The sequence below is a fragment of the Drosophila ananassae genome, chromosome 2R (assembly GCF_017639315.1).
Source record: "Drosophila ananassae strain 14024-0371.13 chromosome 2R, ASM1763931v2, whole genome shotgun sequence".
NCBI classification, from domain to species: Eukaryota; Metazoa; Arthropoda; class Insecta; order Diptera; family Drosophilidae; genus Drosophila; species Drosophila ananassae.
The window spans coordinates 21562719-21575675 of NC_057928.1; the positions used below are offsets into that span (position 1 = coordinate 21562719).

Consider the following 12957-nt stretch of genomic DNA (forward strand, 5'->3'; position numbering starts at 1 on the left):
TTTCTGGAGGATCCCCTTCAAAATGCATGGAGCCACTATATGGCCCCCAGCGATGGCTATATCTTTGGCAATTTTCATCCGATTCTTGAGCGGAATACCTTAAACGATTTGTGGATCGATTCTCCACCAATCTGCATCGAAATCTGGAAACAAAATATTTTTTAGATTTTTTTTTAAATTTTCTGGAGGATCCCCTTCAAAATGCATGGAGCCACTATATGGCCCCCAGCTATGGCTATATCTTTGGCAATTTTCATCCGATTCTTGAGCGGAATACCTTAAACGATTTGTGGATCGATTCTCCATCAATCTGCATCAAAATCTGGGAACAAAATATTTTTTAGATTTTTTTTTAAATTTTCTGGAGGATCCCCTTCAAAATGCATGGAGCCACTATATGGCCCCCAGCGATGGCTATATCTTTGGCAATTTTTATCCGATTCTTGAGCGGAATACGTTAAACGATTTGTGGATCGATTATGCATCAATCTTTTACATTAAAATCTTCTAATGTATTGATCTAATTAATCGTCAGAATTTTTGATAAAGTAGCTTACAAAAACCAGTGCGTAGAAAAACTACAAAGTCGGGCAAGCCCCGACGTATTTTCGAAGAATAATTGCACTCCTCCAAGGTTGTAATGACAAAGAACCCAATGACAATGCACCCTATAGCTGGCCTATATTTCACCGATTTTGAAATGGCATATAGCGCACTAGTACCTTTGTTGGCCTATAGCTTGAAATCGGTTCTCCATGGAGGTGGTTCAGAGTCGCCTGTTTGTCTACCAGATGTTAAATACGATAGCGATAGCGACGATAGCGAAAACAAGGCAATTTGCGACCGTCTAAGTATCAGTCAACAGTTTTCGCAACCAGTATTGACCCAGAGACGCCCCCAAGCCCCCTAGAAAACTTATCTGCCTCTCTGAGTGCCCCACAAAAACCAACTCATTCCAGCGACGACCAATCGTCTACCGATTTTTCTATACATAGATACTATATATATATATATATATTTCTACAGTTGCGGTTGCAGTTTAAATACTGGTTATTGATGTCATCGAGAATATTAATTTCAATTTAAGTGAATTAATTTGCTAGCAAATGATTTGTATGATTGATTACTTTGGAATAAGTTTATTTAATAGATTTCAAAGAACCCAAGTAGTTTATTATTTATTTAAAATAAACTGAACTTTTTCTTTGTTGCAGAAAAGAAAGGAAAGTTTCTAGAAAAGTTTGCCAACCTTTTTTTTATTTGCTATATTTTCTACCTTAACTGTTGGATCGTTGTGAAAGTTGCACCTAAGTATATTTATATATATATATATATATATCTGAGGAATATTAAATCAATATTAAACGGTGCTAGGGAAAAATATGCGTCACATTCCTCTATATAGAGCCCTAGTAGTAGTTAGTAGTGCCTCTCTTCGACATTTTTCGTACTCCTCTCCCTATAATTCCTTGTTTTATGACTCTTTGTGTTGTGACTGGGCAAGGTCGCGTGTTTTATCGCGAACATTTTGCACTTCAGATACGTTGAAATGGCGTGGTTCTAGTCTAGAGTTTCGCCTTCATGCCCCACACTCCCTCCAGACAACCACCCAGAGTTCTCCCCCACAAAGCAATCCAACGAACATGGCCCAAATCGCGTAGACAAAGCGTCGACTCCGATTTTGCAACGATTTTTTTTTTTGCTTCCACATTTGCTTTTTTTGTATTTTTTTTTTTTTTTTTTTTGGTAAGGAACAAAGAAGCTCCGTGGGTCGCTGATTAGATCATTGGGTAAACACGCTACTCGATGCCAAAACGATAAGAAATGATACGGTGTTACGAAAAGTGTGTCACCCCGGTGTCGAGCCTCCATTTCCCAGACGCTCCACCATTTCCTGAAGCTAAAAAAAAAGCAAATAATATTTTACAAATTAGTGAGTCACTAATTAGTCAAGGAGAACTCCATAGTTCCATTTGAAATAATATTTAAAGATATATGAGCAAATTATTGAGTAAGTTAGTTTTTATATTTAATAAATTAAATAACTTCTTATTAGTCATTTTGGAGAGAGTATAAGTACTTTATTTTTCCAGCCGTATTTTTAATTCTTTATAATTTTCTAGAAGTTTCTATCATCACAAATCGTTATGGCTTTAAAATTTATTAACACAAATATTTGTATTAAGACTTCTTATTTAATTTAAAGGTAAAAATTATCTACCTATTTTTATTTTCAATTTATATAATTAATCATAAAAGATATAGAGTTAAAAAATGAATGAATTTTTCAAATTTGTTTTTGAGATCAAAAAACAAAACCTTTCAACAAATACTTATATTTCTCATGAAACTTTTATCGCATTTCCTTTTTATTGTGTAATCCATCCATCAGAAAAAACCTAAAACCTTTAAGGTCATTTTGCGATAATATTGCATCAGATCTTCAACTTTCTGAGTGAAAATCAGCCCATAGCAACCGAGTTCGAATTAGTCAGTCCCCCAAGTGTCTCGTTCTCCACCAGCTTGGGGCAATTTCATCATGGATTCGTGTTGAAAAACACGTCAGCTGTCTCAGAAAAAAACTGAAGAGAGAGGAAACAGTATTCCCGGGCAGAAATCCATTTACGTAAACCCCGAACATTGGACTGAAATATTGAGCATCGGGAGCTGACTCAACTTTTGGTTTCTATGCGAAAAAAAAAAAATTGGTCTAGGTTGGGTATTGCACATTCCGATTCTAGATTCTAGAACGTGATAATGATAAGGGTTAGCCCAGTTGGGGAAATAATAAAAATTTGCACCAGATTATTCATTGAAAAGAATATATTGAACAGCTAAGCATTTAATATTTCTATTCTAGTTATTTCCGATTGGCATGAAATAATAATTTTAATAAATTGAAAAACTATAAAATATACTCGAAATTTCAATATTAAAGTTTTAATGAGAAATGACCAAATTCATGGAAAATGTAAAACCTAAAAAAAGTTCTGAATAATTTGCCTATATCCAACCCTATCGAACAGAGGCTAACATTCGGAGCTCAAGCTTATTCGACACTTTTTTTATTATCACTTATCACCTTTAATTTCCTGTCTTGAGGTAAAATTTCGCCTAACCTTTGCCATTGGCTTATGTAAGGTAGTGGGAACAGAGACCGGGAAGGTTTACTTTTTCATATCGATTAGCACAGCTGACAAAGTAAGGGATTTTTATTTACATAATCAAACAGAAAATGATTATTCAAACTTTACTCGACACCAAAACTGCGGCTTGCAATCTGAAAGTCAAGTGATCAAAATCCAGAAAACTGAATACTCTAATTCTAGAAAATTATATAGTCAGCTTGGGAGCAACGGGCATACAAAAACACCTATAACAACAATATAGCACTTAGGTATACTAAAGTGGAAAATTTTTCTCCTACTTTATCATTTGTTCATTCTACTGAAATTTCAATCTCTAATGCATAATGTACTAAAATTTCTGTATAATAGGAATTATATAATAGTTCATTTCGGACAACCTGATAAACGTAAACAGAAGACGCATTCATGAGTATCCAATAGCCGATCTATTTAAAAAGTTTCATTTGCATGGATTGTCTGAAATTATAGACCCCCCCAGTAGTGGACAATTTGCTCAATGGAGCTTTAAATCTAAATGTATGTATGGACATTTATCTGGACAACACTGAGCGAATGATATTACCCGTCTCAGTTTTGCAAATCGAAGCGCTTTCTAGTTTCCATTATTGTTCTATAAATGCAAAAAATGTGGATTTTGTAAGGCGCAGAAGGATATACTCTAAGTTGGTGAATAAGGTCAAAGTTTATATGGAAAAAAGGGTTATTCTAAGATTGAAAGGGTTAAATAATATTTATTGTATGGCTTTGATTCTTGGTAGTATTTTTTTAATAATTCAAATATATACATATTTTCAAAAATGCTGAGAGTTTTGAAAAAATTTTGAATGATTTCTTAAGCAATCTTTCTTTATTCTCGAATAGCCTTAAAAGTTTCTGTAAAGAATCTTTTAATATCTTGCTTCTAAAATTCCCATTTAAAATAGAATTAAACTGATAAATAAAATTAATAAAATCTGTATATTTTTTGAATATTTTTTAAGCTAAAAATTTTTCCAAAAAGGGGTTACTCTTCCAAAAAAAATATATTTCTGACCAAAATGGCATTACCCGTTTATTGGAAAGAGCATAAAAAGAGGCTCGCTGTCATGATTTTCGCTTTAGCCCCCATACACACAGATACACACTCACACACACACATGTATGTTGAAAAACAATGAGTGTATTGGAAAAATGAAATAAAATTAAATGCTAGGCAAACAACGACCGACAAAGTGATTATATAAAAACCGTTACCAGCCAAAGCCGCGAGCTAAAATAATGTATAAAAAAAATCACAAAAAAAAATAAAAAAGAAACAGATGAAAAGAACGAGAAAAAGAAAAGCAGAAAATAATGCTAAAGAACGATTTCGATTTATCAGCAAAAAATAAAAAAAAAATTCGAAATGGGAGAAAAAAAAGCGTTTTTATCTCGCTCCTCAATTGATTTACATAATCAACGAAATCGCTTTTTGCCACCACTCTGGCTCCATCCCACCCACCCCTTTTCTGGCCACGCCCCCGTGGCGACCCTTGCAACCCCAAACGCCCCCAAAACACAGAAACCCCTTTGGCCCACATGGACTTCATGTGCCTTGTTTCTCTGTGCATTTAATTAAATGCTGATTAAGTTTTATTCAATGGAGCAAAATGTGAACACACACACATGGTGAATAGTGGGAGATATAATATAGTAGTACAATGGATCAGGAATATACAATGAAATATACCTAAATGTATAGATAGTCGTGTGTGAATGGGTTTGTGCATAAATTTGTAGATTAGTCATTGATATTGGACAACGTGTTCGATTCAACTCCAATCGATTCGATTCGTTTCGAGTCGAATCTCATCGACCCGTCGCGTTTGTAAACGTGAATAATTTAATAACGTCCTCATTAAGATAATGAAATTAGTTCAAATAGTCGCCAGTTTGGTCAGATAATACAGCTGTCTGATTAGAGTTGGTCTGGGTACGAATACAAACATATAGGCACTCTATTCATTACTGATATCAGAGTTATATAAGCTTTGCAGAAATTGAAGGCTAAAGAAGTCAAAATAAATCATATTTAAAACAATTATATAGAGGATGATTTCAAAAGAAAGTTTTTGAAAAGTTTCTTTAGTTTTAAAAGCATATTTTGGAGAAAAACGTATATTTTAAAACTACAAATAATTCATTTTTATTAAAAGTTATACCAAAAAGTCCATCTTGACTCTAACTTTGAACTTTAAATATCACATATGAGTCACAAAAACACAATAATTTTGAATTAGCATTATGACTACATCAGAAATGTTAATAAAATATTTCCAAAACAAAATAAAACTGGATTCTCATTCACACACTTAATTCAAAAATTGAAAAAATAGAAACTTTAATTCGGTTGGAAAACGGAAACGTAAATCAAGAGTATTTAATTATGGAAGTGTCTGTCCCCGATGTAATACAAATTAATTTTGATATTTCAAGAGGATGCCAATTAAAGAATAAATTAGCCAATGACACATGTAAATTATAAAGGCAGACACACTAGTGTTTGTAAATATATAAACGGAATAAAGTTGGCCAAATTCAATTTGCATATTAAACCAGTTCCAGCCGATTCGCTAATCAGAAATGAGAAGATAAATATTGTATCTCCTGGCCGGAGCGTGTGAACCCAAGCTTTGTCAATGAACTAGAAAAAAACTAAAAAAAAACAAACTTTGGACGCGACTTGAGAATATTTCACTTCACCTCTATAAACTGTAAGTAACTGAAAAGCTTAACTGGCAAAAAAATAAAACTAGTGGCAACCAACAGAAAAAAAAGATAGATATATAAAAGAGTAAAGAAAAGATATATTTATATAAAGGAAACCATAGAGACCTGAAGATAGATAAAGATGGAGGAGGACCAGCCACCAGCCACCAGCCAGCTGGGGCAATAAATCAGGGGAAAAAATTGTTGCTGAAGGAGGAAAAGTTGGCGAACCGAACAGAAGGTGGGAAAACTGTTGAATTATTTCCCAGGGCTCTAAAACCCAGAAACCCCTGGAATCCGGACACCATCATCGGCACACGCATACGTGTACGCACACGCTGGGGAAAATTTGTTACATTTTCACACTCTAAGCCCAAAGCCGACAACAATAAACTGCCAAATTCGCATAAAATATTTTTGTAGGAATTAAAACAGAAGCATATCGAATGCACACATACACTCGGGGATCAGCCATCCAGCCACTGCCTGTGGACAGTCTTAGTGCTGGTGTCGAAAAATATATCTTTTAGGTTCAGAGATCCGTAGATGAGGAACCTCAAGGAACCCATAAATTCTGCTGAGAAAATCTGAAAATCTCCCAAGGAAAAACAAAAATAGAAAATGTGTCAATGCAAACAACAACAAGGCACCAGCCCTATGCACCTTTTTTTGTTGTTATTATTATTATTATTATTGTTAGCCATGGATCGTGGACCGGCCAAGTGAATCTGGGCCATAAAAGTGCAAAATGTTTTCCACTCGGCTGGACCTCTACCTCGATTCTACCTCAACGTACTCCCACTCGAAGGCACCTTTTGCTTTCCTTTCCCTTTCCAGAAATCTCCGCTCGTTCCCACCACATGCGATGCACTCGATATAAGAACAGCACTGAGAGAAATTACGTAGTAATATTATATTTTTGACTAAATAAAATAAGCAAGTGTTAGAACCAGTTCAAATATACTATTTTAACGAATATATTTTCTGGAAAAAAATTAATTTCCCATTTTTTAATAATCCCTTTTGAACTATGATCCTGAACATGTTCTATCTTGTATAATTTAATGAAAATATTTTCTTTAAGTGTCTGCTATGAGACCGGACCCGGCACCGGCTGACACTTGGACATGGGAAGCGGTCCGGGGGCGGCCGAAATCGATTTCTGCGCTACCTTCCTACCTGCCCTACCGGGCCGGCCCGGCCCAACCCGGCCCAGGCCAGGTGAGACACATCTACTGTGGATGTATGGATGTGTCTTCGACCCAAGTCTCAGAGTCGGGTGTTACCTGTTAGCCCGGCTAATGGCCAGCAGACCGCGCGACCAACATAAATCCATAAAAACATGAAAAGGGAAACGAGCGAGAGAAAATAATTAAATTGCAATTATGTGCAAACAATTCCAAATCCGGACGATTCGGAAAAAGTTAATTACACGACAATAAAGCGCAGAAGACCATTCTCAACGGGAATGGTTATATATACACTGAGGTGGTATAGGTGTGTAAGACTGGTTGGTTTTCTTACCTGCCCACACCAACTTGCCACATCCATGGCGGCACATCCGCAGGTTGGTGCCGCTGATTGGCTTTGGTTTTGGCTTGGACTCATGGTCTGACTTGAGCTGACATTAATGGGTATTTGAATGCGGCTTCTGGGCTCTCCTCTGGCTTAATCGGATACCCGGCTGGCTGACTGACTGGCTGGCTGACTGACTGACTGATGTCCAGTGACATGTCGTTACTATATCGTTAGTGTGCTGTCTCTATGGGCCTTGACTGCGGATGATCGCAATTTCGCGACCCCTTCAGTATTTCTTCAATCTTGTATCTTGAATCTTGTATCGTGCGGTCTCAGTTCTCAGTTCCCCCTAATGAAGACAGACAGACAGATTAGTTATGGTCTTATGATAAATTAGTCCGATCCAATTGTCCAGTCTTGGAAGTGGGCAGTCATCGAATTAGTAATGACATTATGAATCGGAATCGGAACTTCTACTTTCGCCATAGATCTCAATTAGTTGGGATGGGTATTTAAATCGATATTAATGAGGTTTAATGGATGTTTATCATGGGAGTTTTTAGAGAGGGGATACAGAAATAACACTTAAATTAAGTAAACTATAATATAAAGTTAGGACCCATTCGTTTTCTGCCCTCCCAAAAATTTGATGAACACCTCTGACAATCTCATTTAGGAATTTACGTTTTAACACCCAAATTAACCAAAATAAAAAAGAAAAGGGATATCCTTTAACCTTGGACACATTACCTGGTTAAACTTATTTCCCTTTGGGCCAAAAAACTTTAATTAGATAACCCCCGTCCGGCGGAAAGTTTAAATGCAAGTAAATCAGGTCGACCGGCCCCGATGACTGACTGACAGTCCGGGGGCTGCCAGAGTTCACGGAGTTCGGACAAGTTTAATTAGATCTGCATACGCAATGAGTGGGGCTCGAGGACCCAAAGGACTAGGGATTAAAGGATACAAGGGTTTTTGGTTACCCGGTAAACAGGTTAACGAACTGCCACCAGTTTGTGTTCGCTGGCGAAAGGATGCGCTGCCTTTTGATTGTCCTGGCTGGGACCTGTGTGTCCCTCACGTTGGCATCGCACCTCTCCCCAACTCTCCCACTCGACGGATACGAGATGCACCTGAAACAATTACTGCAGAAGATCCTGTGGGCGGCGAATGTGAAACGTTGTTTCGGCGTCATCACCGACGATCTGCATTATTCGATCTATGACAGGATTTTCTTTCAGTCCGTGGGTCGTCAAGTAGTGCCCTTTTTCGTAATGCGATTAAATGCCAGTGAGGATCTTCTGAAGCCTCCAAAGCAAGTGGAACTCGTCCTGAAAGCCATGAAGTCCAGTGATTGTGAGCTATATTTTATCACCATATTGAATGGCTGGCAAGCCCAGCGATTCCTGAGATACATCTATAACACCAGATCGTTAAATATGCAGAAAAAGTTTATCGTTCTGCACGATTCTCGATTGTTTGAAAGGGATATGATTCATATATGGAGTGTTTTTGTGGGCACTATTTTTCTTAAATATCAAATGGATAATAGGTGGGTTTAAGATTCCGTCTGGTTTTTAAATTTAATAGAAATTATGGCCCTTTTTAGGTTTACTATTTCCACAATTGCATTTCCTGGAATCCTAAGTGGTGTTTTGGTTACAAAAAATCTGGCTAATTGGGAGTTAGGAAAGAGAATCAATGGAAGGGTATTGTTTGAAGAAAAAACAAAAGATCTACAAGGTGAGTATTAATTACTGGGATTTTATAAAAAAAGGAATAATCTTTAGAAAGTGTTTTTCAGGAGCACCCATACCAGTGGCCATTTCAGAACATGTCCCCATGGTCCAGTGGATTAATACCTCAAGTAGCTATCATGGAGTTGAAATAGAGATTATTGATTCTATTGGAAAGTCCCTAAACTTTCAACCCATCTACTATAAACCCAATAAAACCGAAGAAACCAATTGGGATCTGGAGGATATTAACGAGAATGATACCCAGAATGGAGAAAATGAAACCCAAATAGATTCAAAGTTAATTGAAGAAGTGGTAAGTGGAGATTAAAAACTAAATTAATTATAAAAGGATCTTGATAAATATTTATGGAATTTTTATAATTTTTTACACCCTACACAGGCCCTACACAATGCCCGTTTCGCCATCGGGGACTTGCACTTTTTTCAGGCTTATTTGCCATTTGTGGAGCTCAGCTTGCCGCATAATTTCGAGTGCCTGACCTTTCTCACACCGGAATCCTCTACGGACAACTCCTGGCAGACCTTCATCCTGCCATTCAGTGGCGCCATGTGGACAGGTGTCCTTTTGTCCTTGTTCATAGTGGGCACTGTTTTCTATGCCATTAGTTATCTTAATGCCATTCTTACCAAAAGTGGTTCTACTGGATTCTTTCGCTGGTTTCGAAGGAATAGGGAGATACCCATGGATCCAAATATTTTCAGGAGAGTCAGCTTTCGTATTGCTATTAGCAGATATCGTCCTGTAAAAGGATCTCATAGTTTTCGGGATATATTCGATGATTATTCCAATTGTATTCTGTTGACTTATAGTATGCTTTTGTATGTGGCCTTGCCGAGAATGCCACGAAATTGGCCCTTGAGGGTGTTGACAGGATGGTACTGGATCTACTGCATCCTTTTGGTGGCCACTTACAGGGCAAGTTTCACGGCCATTTTGGCCAATCCAGCGGCGAGGTTAGTTGCTTCGGATTGAATATATTATTAATTAATTTTAATAATAATAATTTTTAGAGTCACCATAGATTCTCTGGAAGATCTTCTATACTCCCATATCCCTCCATCTGCTGGAGCTTCGGAAAATAAACAATTTTTTCTGGATGCCTCTGACGAAGTTGCCCAAAAAGTTGGCGAAAAAATGGAAGTTATAACCCAAAACGATGATTTGGTACGTCAATACTAAAATGTTATTTTAAATAAAATAAAAACTAATCTCTGAAATATTTAAAAATAATCTCCAGAGACTTGAAACTAACAATCTTAACAAAAATTTCCTGAAATTCTTAATAAAAAACCATCCCTTGGGATGGTGAATGGTTTCCAAGTACAAACAAAATACGATTTCGATTTATGGACCATAAATTAAAATTTATATTTTATATGTTCCCTGCCACCCAAAAACAAATTATCAGATAAGAATGACTAAAGCTTTTAATTGTCTAAAATGGGTCGCTTTGGCCTAGTACATTTAACTTCTTATCAAAGTTAGTAGCAATGAACTTTATACCATACCGTAATTGGCAAAAACAAAAACCGGTTCTAACTGGTTATTTGGTCTACTAAAAAACAAAATATCTTATCTGTTTGATAAGTTTGTTTGGAAATCTCTTATTGTATTTAAAAAATGGTATTTGGTGGTCTGCTAATAGTCCAAATTTTGATACAATAAGAACTAAGGATTTTTCAAGTAATCTTAAATAATAACTTTGATTTTATCAACCCTAAAGTGGATAAAAAATGGTTTTATAAATATCCCTAGACCTCTCGCATTGCAAAAGGACAATGCGCCTACTATGACAACGAATTCTATTTGCGATATTTACGGGTGGCCGATGAATCCGGCGGAGTGGGTTCCGCCCTTCATATTATGAGGGATTGTGTGGTTTTTATGCCCGTTGTCCTGGCCATGGAAAAGAATTCGGCTCTTAAACAAAGAGTCGACAATTCCATCCAACACCTAGCCGAGGGTGGTATGTTTTTCCATAATTTTTAAAAAATATTTTTAACAATAAATATGTTTTTAATAGGTCTTATTGCCAAATGGTTAAGGGATGCCATCCAGAGACTACCGGCCGAAGCTCCCGCCCAGCAGGAGGCTCTCATGAATCTGCAGAAATTTTGGAGCTCCTTTGTGGCTCTGGCCGTGGGTTATGTGATTTCCATATTGGCCCTGTTGGCGGAACGTTGGCACTTTCAACATTTTATAATGCAACATCCCATGTATGAGGTTTATAATCCAGGATTGTATTATAAATTTAAACGTCTCTATCCAGAACAATAAAATATCTGCAAGAATTCAACACAATATACATCACACATAATTCTTTTGGTATTTATATTTCTTCACAAACATATCTTATATTTATAATTGACGGCAACAAATGACAAATATATCTTGGAATGGTACTTGGAAACTGAATGGCAATTGAGAAGCTGAAAAGTCTTCACTGACGCACTACAAAAAAAAACCATGAGTATCCAAGAAAAGCAGCCGCCTCCAGAGGATTGGGACCTTGGGGCAGATGGGATGGGCTATCGCCATGGATATGGACATGAATATGGATATGTGGATATAGTGCCATTTATCATTCTGGCTCCAAGTGGCCTCAAGTACCAGTGGCAATGTGGTGAATAAATTCCAAGAGCTACGGATTCCTTCAATCACTTTTCGTAAATACTGATTTGCATTGTTTATGAGTTAATGCAGATTAGGCATTATTTGTTTATGGCCATATCACAAATCCTGGGAAAAGAAAAACTCAAATGATAAAAGCCCATAAATAAAATCATTTTTAAGTGCCAGCCAGGCCCAAAACCCAAACATACAATCAAAAAGTGCCCAAACATTTCTAAATATGAAAATGAAAATTCCCCCTCGAGTTCTACCTAAAGATATATACACATATATTCCCCCATATATAGTTCGGGGTCTTAGGGGTCTTCAAGGGGCACTTCAGCAACCAGAAATGAGGATGAAAATTTTTTAATTGAATTGGTAATGTATTGAGGTAGCCAGAAAACCAGACGTGCCAAATAATAAACAAGCCAAAGGTTAATAATAATTATCTTAATTAATATGATTTTTTTTTTACTATCTCTAAAGATATACGTTGGGAAACCCAAATAAAGTTCAAAGTTAGACAAAGTTAACAGCACCATTTTAATATTTAAGCTTGCATCTTTTTTAAGCTATAAATTCAGTTTGTTTCATTTTATTTTAGTATATGGAAAAAAATGGAATTTATTTATTAGTCACAAAGATTTAAATTCATTTATTCACGGATATTGAATCTGGAATTTTTCCGCTTTGAAATTGTTTCGTTTTGTTTGTTTGCTTTTTAAATAGAAAATATTTATGGGTATTTTATTTATTTATTTTGTTTTAGCAAAAGTTTGTTTACATTTAGTATTTCATATAATTTAATTAGTTTTACTTCATTTTATTGTTCTTTTTTTTTATTTCCACCCACTCAGGTTGCCGGTTTCTGTATTATTTTTCCCTATTTCTCTGTAGAATCCGTCATGGTTCCGGGGGTTCCAAGGGGATCAATTTTATACCAGGAAAATTCTTGTTTTTCACACTTGCTATCCTATAGATACGAAGGGTATCTAGGGCTAATGGATATTCTTAAAATATAATAATAATATTTAGAGTTGGAAGGCCTTTAAAAAAAAATATAAATTATTTGTAAAATTAAATGAAAATGGCAAGTATTTAATTAAACTAAAATTCCATTTGTTAAAGCATCACTTCCTCGATTTGTTTACTTTGTTTTTGTTGCGCTTTCAGTTTTACAGACAATCTA

At 36.1% G+C, this 12957-nt stretch overlaps 1 protein-coding gene across 1 annotated transcript; it reads left to right on the top strand.

Moving 5' to 3' along the window:
* Positions 1–7087: 7087 nt before the first annotated feature.
* Positions 7088–11464, top strand: LOC6507191. Its single transcript, XM_001956479.4, has 7 exons — positions 7088–8946; positions 9004–9137; positions 9199–9446; positions 9534–10108; positions 10166–10319; positions 10911–11121; positions 11179–11464. The coding sequence occupies exons 1-7, from the start codon at positions 8429–8431 to the stop codon at positions 11430–11432; spliced, it is 2094 nt and encodes a 697-aa protein (XP_001956515.2). The 5' UTR covers positions 7088–8428; the 3' UTR covers positions 11433–11464.
* The last annotated feature ends 1493 nt before the right edge of the window (positions 11465–12957 follow it).